At 44.1% G+C, this 18,266-nt stretch overlaps 1 protein-coding gene and 1 long non-coding RNA gene across 11 annotated transcripts in view; one reads left to right on the top strand and one right to left on the bottom strand.

Annotated features, from left to right (window-relative positions):
• The window catches only part of LOC147024871 (dedicator of cytokinesis protein 7-like), a 212,571-nt gene that overhangs the window by 185,703 nt on the left and 8,602 nt on the right, over positions 1-18,266 (bottom strand). For 9 of the 10 annotated variants that reach the window (XM_085885204.1, XM_085885210.1, XM_085885205.1 and 6 more), the window contains exons 2-5: positions 17,394-17,490; positions 5,474-5,649; positions 5,210-5,278; positions 1,015-1,147 (exon numbers count right to left, since the gene is read on the bottom strand). In XM_085885204.1, coding sequence (XP_085741330.1) covers positions 1,015-1,147; positions 5,210-5,278; positions 5,474-5,649; positions 17,394-17,490 — 475 coding nt within the window. The remainder of the gene's footprint in view (positions 1-1,014; positions 1,148-5,209; positions 5,279-5,473; positions 5,650-17,393; positions 17,491-18,266) is intronic. The other variant, XM_085885212.1, reaches the window with a different exon arrangement.
• On the top strand, positions 7,185-12,796 carry LOC147024872 (uncharacterized). Its single transcript, XR_015059255.1, has 2 exons — positions 7,185-8,414; positions 11,404-12,796. It is a non-coding gene; the product is annotated as an uncharacterized LOC147024872 (long non-coding RNA).

The following is an 18,266-nucleotide window of genomic DNA, read 5'->3' as shown; positions in this document are numbered from 1 at the left end:
GTACGGGCACGCGCGTACGGGCACGTACTAGTTGGTATAATATTTAAGAATATCTACAGCAATTTTTTTTTAATGTTTACTTACATAACCTTTGTACATCAAGTTTGTATCTTATTTATTCTTAAAATGCTGATTATGGCCTTTAAACTTAAAGAATGCCGATTATGGCCTTAAAATGCCAATTTATGGCCGATTAAAATAAAATGCCTTTAAACTTCTAAAGGAAACATAGGCACTCACGCTAAACCGCTCAGAATTAGGCAATCAGAATAGCACAGTTTGCAGTGCGTTTGCCAGTGAGCAATCTAGTCTGGAACTCATCCTCATAGTTTTGGGATCAACTAGAACTGCCAAATAAGAGCAGTGCCAATAGGCAGCATACATCATGGATCCATCCTTCCTTTGTTCAGATTGACATGTAAAAACAGCTGTCAAGTCTGAACTAAGGTTATGGACATTATGGCATTTTTAGCTCGCCTGTTCGAAGAACAGAGAGCTATAGCGATACCCCCGGCGTGAGCGTCAGCGTCAGCGTCAGCGTGAAAATGTTAAAGTTTTTGGTGCAAGTTATTTCCTTTCTAATGTTTTTATCTACCACACTATTTTTTACTGATTACAATATACAAATACATATATTGCTTTAAAATTATTTGGATCAGACTTCACTGCAATGCTTTATAAAAAATATTATTAGACTAGTCTTTTAAAAACGATAAATGTATAAACAGGCGATCATTGGGTGGCTTTGACACCAACTCTCTGGTTTATTGTTGTATTGCACACGTTTCGCATAATCGCAGCTATGCAATAAGTTCAACCAAAGCGGCGCGATATAACACGTTGTTTATGAAGCTACGCACAATTGATTTTTAACAATGGTATTACAAGTTCCACTTCATATAAAAGGCAGTGAATAGATATTCCGAGGTTATCCCACAGTTTCCTTCATTCGGTTATGACCTGGTGAGGGGGCAATTTTATCACTTACCTTATATTGTGTTCCTTGAATCTTACCTGGTCATCAAGCAGGCTGCTACGGTCCCCGTGGCTCTCAACTGACTCGTACACCTGTCTAGACAAGCCCTTCTGTCGCTCCCTCTGGCTTTCAGGATGGTTAGGGTTGAAAGATGTTCCATGCTTGGCGTAGCTGTTTTACCAGCAGGGTGACAGAGGTAAGACAGGTGAACAAAATTCAACCCCGAATCAATCAGGAAAATAAACTGAAATGTGAGGGAAATTAGACACAGAGAATAATCATTCTGCTCATGATAGATCGTTATCTGTATGCATAGATAAGATCGATGGATTTTTGTTTAAAAATTTTTTTTTAACAATCAACATAAATAAAGTTAGCTATAATTATTGACGTTGTTAGAAAACAAACACCCGAATCAGAACTTTTAAATTACAATCACAAACAAAGCAGAGCCCAACTTATATGAATATATTTCCAGCTGCTAACAACTTACAGGATCGAGACTTTATCTTCGTTTTGATGTTTGTTTCCCATTAAAGTTGAGATTTGTAAGTTATTTGTCTTTTTGTGTCTATTTGTTACAAAGTTTCAGATCACCTACAAAATGGCATTACGATTCGATGAAATTAAGTGTCCGTCCACATGTTTCTCCTCATATATGTTGGTGTTTTCCTTGCTGCATTGACCAAAGGAAAAGGTGCAATTGGGTTTTAGTTTCATGTGACCTCAATACACCAGAATGGCCTTTTCTTTCATGATTTTTGTTGGAAACCGTGATTTTTTAACCACACATTTATTACATTGGCACATCACCAATGAACGATAACTGCAAAGCTAACCTTTAGTGATACGAGTACATCTGCTCCTTACGAAGCGGCAGGAAGGGTCATGTTATTATCTTATCTGGGGTATATCGATTACAGTAAGTCTAGGCTCGGGTCCGTTAGTCTGTGGGGGACGTGAGAAGTGTATGATGCCTCAAGAACGTCGAGTTTCCTCACTTTCGGTTTGGTGTTAAACAGCAAAAGCGACTTGTTTATAAAGGTAATCATACGTGTTCGTGGTTCATAATATTTTCTAACTTCTGGTAGGGGTGCCTCACAAAATGCCATGATAAGTTATTTATACACATTCACATGGCGTTTCTCCAAGGAGGAAAAACCCATTGGCGGGAGGAGATATTATTAGTTAAAAAAAAAAAAAATGACCGTTTTTACAGCCATTTTCCCCTGCTGTGCACGGGTTGGCTTTTTTCCTTGAGGCAATGTTTTATGGCCGGATGCCCTTCCTGACGCCAACCCTGGTCACCTCTTACAACACACAGGGATATGGTACACCTATTCTAACCGGGGCATACACCGGGACCAGTACACTGGCACTCATTTCGCCGACCTCGGAAGGATGACAGGCTGAGTCAACCCCCTGGTGTTAATTCAGCAGCCAACGGGGCTTGAACTCAGGACCCTGGGATCCCAAGCAACCACCCTAACCACTAAGCCAACACCAGGCTCCGGAGATATTATTAGTATTAATATTATTTTGTAATAACGTTAATATTGTGCTATTATCATTAGTGTTGTTTTTACTTTGTTATTAGAAGCAGCCTTGGAAAATGCCACGATAAGCTATCTATACACCTCAACACAGATTTCGCCAAAGGTGGAAAACCCCCTTGGGGAGGGGGGCAAATGAAGTCGCGCCAACCTCGATTGTGTGACCCTTACTCTTCCTGTCAAGTGTGGTTGAGACGGGATAAGTAATGACCGAATGTATCATGATCAATAAGATAGACAGACACCAAATTGTCAATGCATTGTTAAGTGGATGCCTCCATAAGGTCAGCAAACTGGGTGAAAAACGGACGAGACATTGCAGATTCAGGAATTGAAGGCCGAGGCCTATACTTACTGTGGCCTTCACAAGGCCTGTGATGCCTATTGGCTCCAACATTTCGATATTTGATGATCCTTTTAACAATCACTTCGGCCATTTTACATTGGAGGGAAACTTATAGAGAGGGCATGACGATTGTGAATATGAAAGCACCGAAGATGTCTTTGACTTCGCATCGGACAAACATGGTGGCTGTATTATTTTTCAGGTTACAATTGTGGAAGGAGTTAGGCTAGCTGTCCAACCAATGGGTGGAAAATTACGTCACACATGGACGGACGGACGGATGGACGAACAAATGTATTATTATGTAGATAATAACAATATTTAAAATCTGTGAAAAAAATCCTTTGCTGCAGAATGATATTGTTACGGCTGTGGAAATTCGCATTACACCATAAAGGACCCTCAGGTGAGATATCTTCATAGGTACATGTGTAGTTAGCCCAAACCCGTTGTATAGAGGGAATTTATGTGATCCATTTGGGCTGCGATCCTTTGAGTTAGCCATTTTTCTGTTCTATCTTTTATTTCAAACACACAATATTTCAACAACCACGCCATCCTCATCACAGCGCCAACCACACTGCAACTACGCCACCTCCACCATCTACGCTGCTACATCTTCGCCACTACATCCGCTTCCGAACGGCAAACAAAGGCGCAAAGGAGGGAACTGCGAGGATGCGCAGGTCTCCCCACCTGTTTCTCCCATCTGACTTCCCCGCGCTTTGGAGTGGAGGAGGGGCGATGCAGGTCAGAGGTCATGTAAAGGAGGGCCTCTTTTTGGGGGAATAATTCTCTGGCCCCGAGCCAAAAACTGACTCCCCCGGCCCCCGCACGGGGCGGGGTAGAGGTAAAGCGTGAGTGAACGCTCTTTTCGGGAACCTTCTCGAAGGGAGATGGAGCCGAGAAGGGGGCGGGGTGAAGGGCGGAGCCCCGCGCTATAAAAGACGGACACGGGCGGGCGCGCTAGTGCTTCTTCTTCCTCTTCGTCCTGGAGCTGGTCTCTTCCTCTTCCTCGAGGAGCACTTCCTCTTCCGCCTCTTCCTTTTTCGTCTTGGCTGGTGGTCTGGTTGGTCTTCGGGAAGAGGTCCTGCGCCCGCGCCTTGGCGAGCAGCCCTGTCACGAAGGCACGGAAGGGAGACGTGGCAGCGCCCGTTGCGAGGTGGACCTGTGCGTCCAGACGGGGAGTACGGAGAGGGTTCGCCAGCCGCAAGAGAGGTCGGGGCCAGGCGCGACCACGCTGACGGTCGCGGGAGAGGGACTCACCAGCCAGAGAAGGGAAGTCGCGACTTCTTTCTTTCTTTTCTTTGGGGTTTTTGTGCAAATGTCTGTGGGTGCCGCCAGTCTGGCTCAAGTAGTATTGTTTTAAGTGTTGCCGTGTGTACGCGTATTCGGTTGTAGCTCTGCATCATTTCTTTTGCTACATTTGCTTTTTGTGCATAATTGTTTTAACTGTTATATGTGCATTTTTGACTGTATGGCTGTATATACGAGTGTGTGTGTGTGTGTGTGTGTGTGTGTGTGTGTGTGTGTGTGTGTTTGTGTCTGTGTGTGTGTGTGTGTGTGTGTGTGTGTGTGTGTGTGTGTGTGTGTGTGTGTGTGTGTGTGTGTGTGTGTGTGTGTGTGTGTGTGTGTGTGTGTGTGTGTGTGTGTGTGTGTGTGGGTGTGTGTGGGTGTGAATAAAAATGCTTGCTTATTGAACTGTTCCCACTCTGCTTCATCTCTTTTCCGTTTTTATTGACCCTCCATCTTGCATCACGGAAAGGGGTTCGTAGTGGGTACAACATCCCGGTAATTAATCGGAACCGTCAAGGCCGATGATAACACCACTCGGTTATCACTGTAGCACGGAACGGACCGCTTAAGCGGTTCGTGTCCGGAGTCGGCCTGTAGCGTGGTACGATCGCCCGGTCGACCATTCGCGCAGGTACTTAGGTAGATCGAATTTGGCGAGCAACCCTATCCTGCGCGGGTGGGCAAATGGCACGATCATGGTGAGGTTAAACCCCCACCCGTGACTAGCTTGCGGCGTTGTTCCGAGAGGGTCACGACTGAATTGTCCGTCCGGTGGGCGACGTGCCGCGATTCGAGTTACGTGGCCGTCCGCACGCCGGCGGGCGCAAATTCGCAACAATATGATACTTTGGTTGGCTTATGCAAGGGTTGACGTCAGATTTATCTGAAACAACTTTTAAAGTATTTTGCTGAAATAAAAGTAGAAGCAAAGTCCTTTTTACAAATCAGGTAAAAGCACCCCCATTTAAACACATCCTCACAGGAGATTTGACTAGAAAAGGCAAATTTGGTTCTTTGGGGAGGTCTTGCATAACAAACCTTCTATTAACAATGACCCAGTTGTCGGTGTAAGAACGCACAAAATCACGTACTTGAGGATCCACTTCTCTAAAATGAGGAAAGAAGAGGACAGAGAGTCACAGAGAGTCACTGAGAGTCACTGAGAGAGGCCGTCATTACACACATCCATAGAAGATCAATATCACTAGAAGTCTTTCTTCCAGAACATGGCCACATTTCCCCCCCCCCTCCCAAAAGTTAAAGCTCTTTGAAAATACCAAGAAACAAGGTACTTGTGCTCACCCCTCTTCAGGAGCAGGTGGAACCAGTGTACGGCATTCACGAAGTGAAAAGGAGACTTTGAGGTCATCCTGTGGAAACTCCAGCATGGTCCTCATTTCATCCGAATCCACGACCAGAGGGTGGAGGTGTATGTAATCTTCAAAGTCTACTGGTTCCACAACATCTGTGAGTGGGACCTGCCCAGGAAAAGTCACAGAGTAAAAGTAAACAGAAACGATAATGCAGAAATATTATGAGGCTGTGGTTTGAGTTTGTTATGGATGGATATTGGGTGATGGCCACATTCGTCCATATTTGTACATTTGACCTATTCAAACATTCATCAATTGCATTAATCAGGTGTCTGGATTCAAACCCTTGTCCTGACTGCTTCAAATTGTGTTTCCAAGCTTTTGCCTTCGTTTTACAGTTTGCTTTACGATGTGTTAAAATGCATTACCAACAAGCCAGCCTGTGTCCTTGCCAGCCTTGCTTCTGCAGGCTGTTATGAATTCCAGTGTGGAGTGTCAACAATCTTAGAGAACTACAAAGGATTTGCTCCTGTTTATGAATATGTGCCAGCACTCTCTCGCTGTTTGAAACGTGAGAAAGAAGCTGTTTCCTGCCAATTCTCCCCGAGGGCCGCAGGGAGGGGGGAGAAAACCCAGTTGCCAATTGTTTCTTTCTTTGCTTGCTTTTCTCCGCCGAGGAATAGGTTTTATATATGAAACTTTTGGAGTGTAACCTTTAGTGTGGTACACGGTCTGACTGCTGTGGTTGGTCCCTGTGCCACTTCCGCTTGCAAGTGCTGTGCAACTTCAATAAACCGTATATTCGAGAATTTTCTGTTGACTCCCCACAATTCTTAGCCAGGATTGGTGAGGGTCTTCACAACATCTGGCGACCCAGATGGGACACTGTCAGGTCCTGAACGCCACGATCCGGAGGAATCTCCGTTGAGCGCAGCTGATGCCGCGATCCGGAGGGATCTCCATTGAGCGCAGCCTCGGGGTCTGCGAGAGTTCCAAACTGGTAACGGTAAACGAGGAAAGTCAAATGCGGTTTGTTGGAGGAGCATAGGGGCTATTAGGCCGGATTCAGGTGAATGGTTTGGGTCAGAGGACAAGGTACGTCCGAGTGAAGTAAGGGGTGCAGGTTAGAGTCCTGTGATCGCAGGTTAGAGTCCTGGGGTAATAGTTGGGAGGGTCCAGTGTCCCTCAGAGGAAAGAAAAGCTTTAAGGCAATTGAGAAGAGAGGGACTTTGATCCTGCACGATAAAAGGAGAAAAGACTAAAGCTTTAGGCGAGTGACAAGTTAAGAACATACAATGGGGAATAACTCTCCAAAGGAACATAGAGTTACCCAAAGGAACAAAGATAAAGGGAGTACAGGACTGGATAACATGGACAGCGGGAAGACAGGATCCCTTTTCGCTGACCGGGTCCTTAGATCCAAAGATATTACACACCGTCAGCATAGTGTTGACGGAGGGCAAAGTAGGATGCTCGAGACAGAATGAAACACACTGGAGAGCGTTCGCAGCTTGGCTAACGGGGTCACAAGCTGAGACAGGACGTACACAAGGTAACCGAGCTAGGAGGCGAATACAATGTGAGTGGGAAGGTTGAGTTTGTGTTACACGCAAGTTGAGTGTTCCAACCTGGAACTTGTATGTTTGTATAGAGATAATGATTGGTCGTCATCGTAAACGTGAAGACTTTGGAGGAGGTGAATTGCGCACTCCAAATCCGGAGGAAGGACGATGATGACCGATTCTGCACGTGCTGCTAATTCATAGTGATGGGTGAATGTCATTGAGAGTGTTTTTACCGAGGTGTTTGTGTCTGTGTCTGTGTCTGTGTCTGTGTCTGTGTCTGTGTCTGTGTCTGTGTCTGTGTCTGTGTCTGTGTGAACTCGATAGGGAATTAAATAATTAAAACCACTTCAGCAGACAGTTTGGATATTATGCGTGACAATTCCCGAGAGTACTCATGCTGTGGTTAAGCTGTGGTAGTCAAATGGACCAAGGCTCGGATTTTCTCATTGTTTGATAAACTTTGTATGCTGTTTTGGCTTTGAACACTGTACGTTGCATACGTGATAAATGGATGGTCTCCTCGGAGCATCATTTTGATTTTTAAATTCAAATTCATTTCTGTTTTCACTTTGCATGCTTCATAAGGCTGATCGACGTTACGGGTTCGTTTTAAAGTCAGTTTCAATTGTGTTTTCATTTTTGGTGGTCATTAAGCATGTTCAATAATTGATTGTCGAAAATCTGGAGGAAAAAACTGAGATTTATGGGGTTTTTGCGAGTCACGTGACGCGCCGTGGGATTTAACAAATGCGACGAAAGCACGGAATTGTCCCGTCGAAGGACAGCTTATCGTGAGGGTTTACGAGATGAATTAGCACATTTTACAAGGTTTGGGGATGCCCTTTATAGGGTTGTGTAAAAATTCCGATTAAAAACGAACGTTTTAACATGTAAAATGTTTGTATGTGTATTGAGATGCATAATGCTCGTACGTATGCGCGATGACGTAATCACGCATCGGCCCAGCGCGCTTTGTCAAGCTTGAAAGCACAATTAACATCCTGCTTTGAAGTGCCTGCTTGTCGAGCGATGTACGAGAATTTCTCGAGGCGGCTGATCTTGGAAATAGTGGACAAACTAGATTTGGGAGAGACATAGCTTTTGTTGTAAAATTGATCAATAAAGAAATTAACTTTTGTGGTCATGGAATAAGCCAAATGATTGCTCGATTTTTATCGTTTGAGAGCGAGTGCACGCGTTCTCGGACATAGAGAACGACAATCCTTTAACATAAGGCGGTAATAAATGTTATGTCCGGTTGTTGTTGTTGGTTGGTACCGGGGAAAACAAAAACGTCACTTCCGGCCTGGCCTAACATCGAGCTTCTTGGGATCTATACAAAGGCTATTCTTATATTGATGCGAGGTGAATGGCATGCCGGCGATGACTTGCAGCCCTGTGTTTGGTGGGCGCTTCGTGTGCTGATTGGCACCAGAGTCGAAAGATCTATTGTTGATGATAAGTGTTAGGAAAATGTTTCATGCGGTCTGTGAGGGCCATGGTGTGGGGCAGGCCTGTGATTCTTGCCTTTCTTGGTGGTTTGTGCCAAGAGAACCATGTAATTTGTGGGGTTGTTCGTTCTTGCCCCCAGTGGATTTGCATACCTGACTGAAGGAGGGATGCACAGTAGGGAGAGTTTTTATGGAAGGTGTTCTAAAATCACACGATTGAATGTGGAGTGGTTTTGCTTCGGTCGCCATGCTGGTTGGCGAACTGGAGGGGTATTGATTGTGGAGCTCCTGGTGTTGGTTGCTGTTGGGAGGTTTTGTGGTCATGTTAATACATTCCGAGCGTGGAGGTGAAGGATTACACGCTGGAGCACCTGATCCTGTTGGACCAGCTGGAGCTCTAGGACATAAAGGTGAACTCCACTGAGTGTGTTTGGGTCTTGGTTTAGCTCGGGGATGAGATGGGGGATGGATTTGTACACAGTTTTGGATGGGGAGAGACGCAGGACCAAGGCGTGAAGGATCGAGGGACTCAGGATGGATGGTCAGGGGGATTTAAATGCTTTGTTTGTTTTGAGCAAGGAATTTATTTGTATTTAAAGTGGATTTAAGCAAATGCCGAGATGGTCAGAGTAAATTGGATGGAATGTGCAGTGTTTTGCTGTGGTAAGTGCAAGGAAAGTTGGTTTTTCTTTAAAAGATGGATAGCAGAGAGGGTTTGATGGATGGATTGATTTGTTTAGGGTATTCACTTTCTAAATGCTAGTAGCAGTTATCATGTGTAAACAAATGAGGTATAAAATACAAATTGCATACATAATATATATGTGCTTCTGGAGGCACCGCTGTGATATCTGATTTGTCAGATTCATTCATGAATCATTTATTTTAATTTGAAAAGAAAAATGGACTTGTATTTAAAAAGTCAGAGATTTAAATGTTGATTGAGTTCTGGAGTGATTCTAGATATTGGTTAAGCATTATTTTTTTCTGAGATATTTCACTTCTATTTACCATGAAAGACATGGAGGCTCATCAAGTTAATGAAACAATGTTAGCATTTTGGTATTGTTTAAACTGTTTGGAGAATTTTGTGACAATGTGGTCAAAGTTCTTGTTTTCAAAATGGACGCTCTGCAGCCAAAGTGTGATCTGCAGCTCGGCAACTCGACGCCATGCCGACAACAACGGAGTGGAACTCTCATCATAGGGGGTTTGCACAGCTGAAAGTCCGTGAAAGACATCCAAAAGAATCACTCAGTGACAACAATGATAGCCATGCTACTCATGTTTAATTACTCCTGTGAATTAATGTAAAATTTGAATTAATGTGAACTTGTGAATTACTCATGTTTAATTACTCCTGTGAATAACTTATCTTTGAATTATTTGGGAATCTATTTTGTGAATTATGATAACCAAGCACACAGGTGTGATCTGCACAATGTTTTGCGAACACCTAGACACGGTATACCAGTGTGTTTTGACCTGTAATGGTGATGATTGGGATAATCTTAGGGTCAATGGGACCAACAAGTGATACTCATGATAATGTTTGTATGTGATATTAATCAGAAAAGTGATTTTCACACAACTTTTACCGGATTGGTTGTCAAATACAGAAAAAATTGGGAGATAGTGTATGGCAACCGTGTTAGTTACTTTCAGACTAAGCTCATAAAAATAGAAAAAATTTGGGGAAAAGAACTCATTGGGAAGGAACCATGATGTTTCTTTTGGTCATAATTGATATAAACTTTTGTTTGAGATTTCAAATTGAGAATCCTTTACCGAAGGTTTTTGATAATCTGTTAATTGAGGATAGGAAAAAGTTACTGAGAATTGAATCAAGAGAATAATATCTTCAGTTAAGGTTACATAATATTACATAATACTTACATAATATTGAAAAAGGGTCTCTGTTACTAAATTGATCGACAGATTGGTCAACACTACATATTAGAAATCAAGTTATGAGGGAAAACAGAATGGTATTTACATAACCATAATGCAGAATGGCGAGACCAACAGCAATCATGAAATCAATTAAATGGAATTAGGAATTGTACCATGTATTGTAACTGTATTTCTCTCACTGATTAGGAGCTGCTACTGACCTGACTATAATTTAAATAAAATGACTACAATTTGTGGAAAGACAAACAAAAGAATAAACGAGAATTATGCGGAGTACAGAAAACATAACGATGAAATAAATGTTAAATCGGTCAAAATAATTAAAAGAAAATTATTTAAAAGAGTGCAATGATGCTTCAAGCCAATTTAAATATTACCTGTGTTATCTGTCTTCTGATTAATTAGACAAGTGCATGATTTTTATTAAGTTGTACTTCTTGTACGTTTACATAAGTAAGTTGAGGTATTTCTAACACTGACTTGACCATCTTTCATTAGCACAGAAGTGCCAAGTTAGCTGGGAAAATAAATAAATAATGGCAGTTGCTCTGGAACTGCTTGTGAATGAAACTGTGGATTGTTTAGCAGATAATGATTGCAAATGTTAAAATGGTAACTGTGAAAAATCGAATCGCGTTGGATTCAGTACTTGAAAGAAGTAGCTAACTTTCATATTTTTGTATAGATGATGGAATATTTTTATGAAAAGAATTATTGATTGCAAATTGAAACCCTGATAAAGACTGTTTGCTTTTACATGGAAATAACAAATGAGATGAATGCTTTGAGTATACATACAAATGAGATTTCTGTATATTTTAGCATGTTGTTTTGGAAGAAAAAAATAACAAGGAAAGGGATAAAATATTGATATGACATATAATGCAAGTTGAATGCATTTTATAAGAACCTTTGTCAGTCTTGTGGAAATACATGAATCCATGAAGTTTATTGATTGGTGTTTAATTGATGCTTTGTTTGTTTCGGAGTGTTGAAAGCAGTCTTTGATGCACTGTACGATTTCGTCTAGTGGAGCTTTGAGAGAACTTCAACCGAAAGATTGGACGATGGAGAGAACCCAGATTTGGGTGATTGGGCATTCAACACGTGATCATGAAACTACCCCCTTACTGAGGAGATAAGATAAACGATGTGAGAAGGAAAAACCCACTGAGGAGAAGGTTGGGCAAGACCTAGCGTCACCGTTTTGTGATGCCAGGCCGGCCAGGCAAGCGTGGAACCGTGGATTGCTGCTCCGCAAATACATCGTGCACTTGCTGTGGCTGCCTCAATGCACAACGAAGACCCTGATGGCCACTCGGCGAGTCCCCTGCAACATGTGTTCAGCGATGCGGCTGGGGGGGGCTTGTGCAGCCACCGTGACTGCATCCAACATGCGCAGCTCTTTTGATGAATTAAACCTGATTGCCCAAACTGCTGCTACAAGGGGCCGAACTCGGCTGGGACTCTGGGTCACCTCTCTGATCCTTTTCATCACCTTCAACCCAGCAACGAGCCCAAGTTCTTGCCTGCCACAATCTACCTTCCCCTCAGGTCAACGGGTGTGCCTCGACTGTATTTTCTGTGCATTGACTGCCATTGTTAATTGGACTGGTGTAATGCATATCTTTCTCCTCAAGGAACAGGGTATGGTGATCATGGATGATATCATTTGGGGTTTTATAAATTTAATTGTTGGCTGTAAAATCGAATTGGTTGTCAGAGATATTTTTCCTTTGCTCAAGAATCTTTAAATTATGTCGTTTGATGGCCAAATGTGGCCAAGGAGGGAAAAACTGTAATGACACTGTTATGGATGGATATTGGGTGATGGCCACATTGGTCCATATTTATACATTTGGCCTATTTAAACATTCATCAATAGCATTAATCAGGTGTCTGGATTCAAACCATTTTCCTGGCTGCTTCACATTGTGTTTCCAAGCTTTTGCCTTCGTTTTACAGTTTGCTTTATGATGTGTTAAAATGTATTACCAACAAGCCAGCTGATGTCCTTGTCAGAGTCCTGCTTCTGCGGGTGTTATGAATTCCAGTGTGGAGTGTCAACAATCTTAGAGAACTACAAAGGATTTGCTCCTGTTTATGAATATGTGCCAGCACTCTCTCGCTGTTTGAAGCGTGATAAAGAAGCTGTTTACTGCTAATTCTCCCCGAGGGCCGCAGGGAGGTGGGAGAAAACCCACTTGCCAGTTGTTTCTTTCTTTGCTTGCTTTTCTCTGCCAAGGAATAGGTTTTATATATGAAACTTTTGGAGTGTAACCTTTAGTGTGGTACAGGGTCTGACTGCTGTGGTTGGTCCCTGTGCCACCTTCGCTTGCAAGTGCTGTGCAACTTCAATAAACCGTATATTCGAGAATCTTCTGTTGACTCTCCTCGATTCTTGGCCAGGATTGGTGAGGGTCTTCACAGAGTTATGAACACATTATTGAAAGTTGTTCATCTGAACATCCCAACACCTGAAAAAAATGTCTTTCCTTCTTCTCAATTGTAGGAACCCATCGTCGTACCGTATAGTTTCTTCTATCTGCTCATATCTGCCATGCCAAACATATTTCCACTGCCCCTTCTTCGTCACAAAAACTTCTTAAAGTTGATATTCATACTTCCGTCCACAGACATAAGCGGAGCCGGCACCAATATCATGAGCCACACACTCATTAGATTTGCCGACTTTCACATAATCCATGGCAGCATACTCCATCAATGAATGAAATTTCAATCAATGCTTCTTCCCTTTTGAACAAATTTTTTAAATTAAAATTGAAAACAGCAGGAGGACATCAAGCAGCAATGTCCCAAAACAAAAGGCCCTTGGAGCAAAGGTGAATCAGAATGGATACTGGGAGCCTATGGCCTAAGCCCTAAGTCACATTTGCTCTACAGCGAGGATACGGCGGCCGTACGCTGTCTGAATTGACAGAAACGTGCGGCGGCCGCAGAGAAACTGAGGTGGCCTCAGGGAAGCCCTACGCCGTTTCGCTATATTTTACAGGCCGTAGGGGCACCGTGGAATTATAGCGCGGTGTTATAACTTTTTTTCATTTCTACGTTTGCCGTAGCAATTCGACAAGCCAAGCTATGACGTAGATGTCTTCCACGTCGACCGTACGCAGGGTGTACGGTGGGCTTGCGTTATTCTTGCATCTGCTGTAATCTCTTCTCAATGAAAAATGAATTTTCCCAGCTCCCAAAAAATTACGGCAGCCGCACTATTTCCACGGTCGCCGTACGGTGGCCTTGCGGTCCGTGTGACTACCTGCGGGCAACGCAGGGTCGACACACGGTTCCCCTACGCCCGCCGTGCACCTACGTACGGCCTCCGTGGCAGTCTGTGTCGACCGTGCGTCCACCGTGCGCTACCGCTATAGATCGGAGTATAGGTGTTTGCCTATACAGTGGTGCCCCCAGAATCCGAATTTAATTCATTCCAGGAGGCTGTTCGGATTGCAAAAAGTTCGGATTCAAAAAATATTTTCCCAATAAGAAATAATGGAGTGAATTAATCCGTTTGTGGACCCAAAGAAAACCCACTTTCAAGACACTTTAAACTGAAATTCCCGATGTTTAAGGTAAAATAAGATGAGTAAATGACCTTCGGTGGCGGTGTATTGTATGTAAACTGGTGTACAATCACCACATCCAAATGGTCCACACAGGCTCGAGCTCCGGCCTGGGTTCCGATCGCTCGTGCACTCTGCGAGAGCGCTACCCCAGGGCAGCTCATCAAACATGATGCCCACAGAACCACAATCACTTTTATCAAACGCATTGGGCTGATGTAATCATGGATATTCCAAATTACAACTGGTTTTGCTGTGAAATTCAATCCTTGCCCGACAGTCCGTCACACCACGTGATCGGATTGCTTTTTGTTATTAATTAAAACACAAGATGATTAAAAAAAACAAACATCACAAATGAAGGTGAAAACACGAGGTAAGGCCTAAGTCACATTTGACTCGGCGACCAGAGGGTCGACAAAATGTACAGGCACTAGCAATTATAAAGCGGCCGCAGTATTTCCACGGTCACACAATGTAGCAGTCACATATGTTTTTATTTTTCAAGTAGATGCACGGGGTATTTATAAATTGTGGAGACCGAAAACGTGGGGGTGCCGTACGGTCTTTGATTTGATGTCGCACGGTGACCTTAGGGCGTTCCTGCGGCGGCCATAGAATTTTCAAGGCAGACGCAAGGTGCCCGCAAGGTGACCGCAGGGGGACCGCTGAAGTGAAGCCACTCATTGGACACAACTTGCTATGACCATGAAACTTGCTATGCTATGACCCATTGGCATCGTCCACTCACGAGGCTCCCTCACTGAGAGAATCTCGTGAGCAGGATCAGTGTCTGGAAAACGAGCCACATGTCAATACAGCCGAAGCTGACGCTCACGGACTACACAGGTAACAAATCTCATCTGAGTCTCTCTCAGCAGCCACTCATTGGACACAACTTGTCTGACCAGTGATCGCCAAGGATTCTCCGAAGAGACCTGGTACCGAAGGGGTTAAGTCTCCATCTCAGAACCCTGTTCAGAGTCCAAGTCTCACATCCATAGAGCAAGACTGGAAACACCAAGGACCTGAAGACTTGGACTATTGTTCTTCTGCACAGGTACCGACAGCACTACACACAATGATCCAGTGAATCCATGACTCCCCAGGCCCAACCCAGACGTCAATTGAGCTCTGGCTCACAACATGCAAAGACATGAATATCACTGCCGAGGTAAGTAATCTCTCCAGGACCTCAAGATCCTCACCACAAACAGGAACAGACAAGACAGCAGCATCCAAGATGTCATTGAAAGCCTGAATCTTCGTTTTAACCAAAGAAACCAGTAATCCCAGCAGCTACGTCTCCTCATTCAGCACCTCCAGGGCCCCCAAAAGGATATCCAGAGTCTCCGCAAAGATGACTGCATCATCTGCGACATCAAAGTCAGTGATCTTGACATTCGCAAACGATGCATTGCAGCTTGATCTCTCCGACATCCTCCCCAGTATCCAGTCCATCCAAGTGCTGAAGTGTGGGGGCCAATACACATCCCTGACGAACTCCAGTAACAACTGGAAATAAGTCAGAGATGGTACCACCACAATAAGTCAGAGTAGAGCTCAGATATCAGACTGATCAGTTTTAGTGGCACACCACGAAGACCGAGAATTCTCAATGGGGCATCCCGATTCACTGAATCAAATGCTTTGCAGAGATCAACATAGGCTCAAGCAGCCCCTGCCGAAAACTCTCGTCTGTCTTCGGTGAGGACTCCAAGAGCAAGGATATGGTCAATTGTTGACCTCTTTGGTATGAAGCCTGACTACTCTGGATGCTGGTGCTCAAGCAGATGGTGGCAAACCCTTTTGAGAATTATCCGAGCAAAGACCTTGCCCAGCACTGAGAGCAGCATCACCCCTCGGTAGTTGTTGCAGTCCTGGCAATCACCCTTCCCTTTCCAGGGAGGGACAACAAGGCCCCTCTTCCAGCCAGCTGGTATGATGCCTGTGTTCCAGGAAGAGCACAGAAGTGCATACAATGATGTGAGTACAACATTTCCACCTCCTTGTGAAGTTCAACATGGATGTCACAGATCCCAGGAGCTTTACCCCCATTTCAACCGGTTCATCGCAGCCTGTGTTTCCACAAACGAAGGTGGATCACAGTTGATTGGAGGGTCAGCAATTGAAATAGTAACACCCCTGACATCCAACTCAACAGCTGGATTGTCAGTCTGGGGCAGCCGCTCAAAGTAACCGGCCCAGCGGCCCTTCATTTCAGACTTCTTTGTCAAGAGCCCTCCACCCTGGGCTCTAACTGCAGTACACTGAGAGATGGGCTTGGAGGAACGTAATGCGCGAATCCCCCTGTAAGCGAGATGAGAATCACTTGACCACAGGTGATGCTCTCCCCCCCCACCCCCCCCCCCCCCCACAGATTCCTCGCACATCGGCCTCCTTGTCCATCCTCAATGCACATACACTCATCTCCCTGAACAGGCCCTTGGAGCAAAGGTGAATTGTGCCTCAACCCCCTGAACAGATCAGCTCTGCCATTAAGCCTGGCCAGGTGACTCTGGTCAATGGTATCTAGTGTCCCTTGAGAGACAAAATTATTCTTTACGATACGTTGCGTTTGAAGAAATCTACTGGCAACATCAAGGATGGTGATCTTGATGGCACTCCACAACTCTTCAGGATTCCCCAAAACACACAGGCCCCCGAAATCCCCACTCAGCCTGTTCACAAACTCCTCAGCTACCCTCTCATCTTTGAGCTTGCCAACGTCCAGCCAAGGCTGGGATGGTACCTTTCTCCCAGATTTAAGCTGAAACTTCAGAGTTGCTACAACAAGCCGGTGGTCAGTATTGAGGAACTGAGCACTCCGGCAGACCCTGCAGTTATGGATCATCCTCCAGTGACCATCAACGAGGACATTGGCAATCTCCTTTGCCACATCACAAGCGTTGGAATACCAAGTCCAGCGATGAGCCTGTGGGTGCTGAAACCATGAACCGGCCACCCTAAGTTCACGACTTCTTGCAAAGTAAAGGGACTTAGTGCTATTCGGGTTCACAGTTTCAGACCCATGGGGACCAACACATGTCTCATAACCATCCCTATCAGTTCCAGTCGATGCAGTGAAATCTCCCAACTGGTGGGATACAACACGTTAACTGTTCAGCCTCCGTCTGGCGGAGGTATGCATTGTACTGAGTGCCCTTCAACTTTACTATTGTTTCCAAACTTTGTTAATACAGTGTGGCCAGATTATGCATTTTAAAGTTGCCAAGTGAAAAGAACATTACATGTGCTGAAATGAATTCATGAAATATTCTGAGATGGTTCATTCAAAACATTGACAGCAACATCGACTGTTTATCAAAACATCAGGATTATAAAACATTTTAACTTGAGAATAAAAAGGTAACAATTAAACAAACAAGGAAACTCACTGCCTGATGTGCTGCACCAGCGGATAAGGGTCTGGAGACATGGCTTCCACCACTATAGTGTAGGAACAACTGCTTTCTCACTTCTGCTGCCACCGTCCTGTAAATCATAAGTCACGGAACCAAACGTAACCCACAATCCTTTGATTACTGGAAAACAATTCAGACAAAATTACTCGAAGTGGATTTTCAACCAGTATTCTTTGTTACTTAAATAGTATGAGGGTTTCATCCATGAAGAACAAACATCCCTGTCACTTGCAATGCAGAATTTTGAGGATTATTTACATGAACGTGAAGAAAACATCGGCCCAACAAATATGAACAACTTCATTTATTCAGTACATTTGGCAAACCTGGTGTTGGCTTTACGGTTGGCTGGCTAAAGATCTTAGGGTCTTGAGTTTGAGCCCCTATCTTCCATTGAATTAACACCAGGTGGGGTTGACTCAGCCTGTCATCCTTCCGAGGTCGGTGAAATGAGCACCAGTGTACTGGTAATAGAGGGCACTGCATCGGCGGCATAGCCGCACCGCCAGGATATGATGCAACCAGCAGCCACAGGCTGCACAGGATAGCTGGTGCATTTGGCTGCAAGGTTTTCAGCTTCCATTCTTCAAGAATTTTTTTTTGCATCAAGCTGAATTATTTTTGTGGTATTTCTTACTTCAACAATATTCAACCACACAACACACCAAAGGGATGTAATCAAGCAAAGCAAGGTGTGATGTCATCATTTCATCATAATATCCATCGGTGTTTGGCAAAATATTATTTAGAAGGGAAGAACATTATCTATTGTCAGATAAACTTGACCGGTGGAATCCTTTTTTGCCTAATGTTTCCACCTCCAGGAATTACATACACATGAGAATA

The sequence above is a fragment of the Eptatretus burgeri genome, chromosome 6 (assembly GCF_056783735.1).
Source record: "Eptatretus burgeri isolate ZD-2024b chromosome 6, Ebu_testis_v1, whole genome shotgun sequence".
Taxonomy (NCBI): domain Eukaryota; kingdom Metazoa; phylum Chordata; class Myxini; order Myxiniformes; family Myxinidae; genus Eptatretus; species Eptatretus burgeri.
The sequence above is the reverse complement of the archived record's forward strand: the minus strand, read 5'-3'. Positions and strand labels throughout refer to the sequence as shown.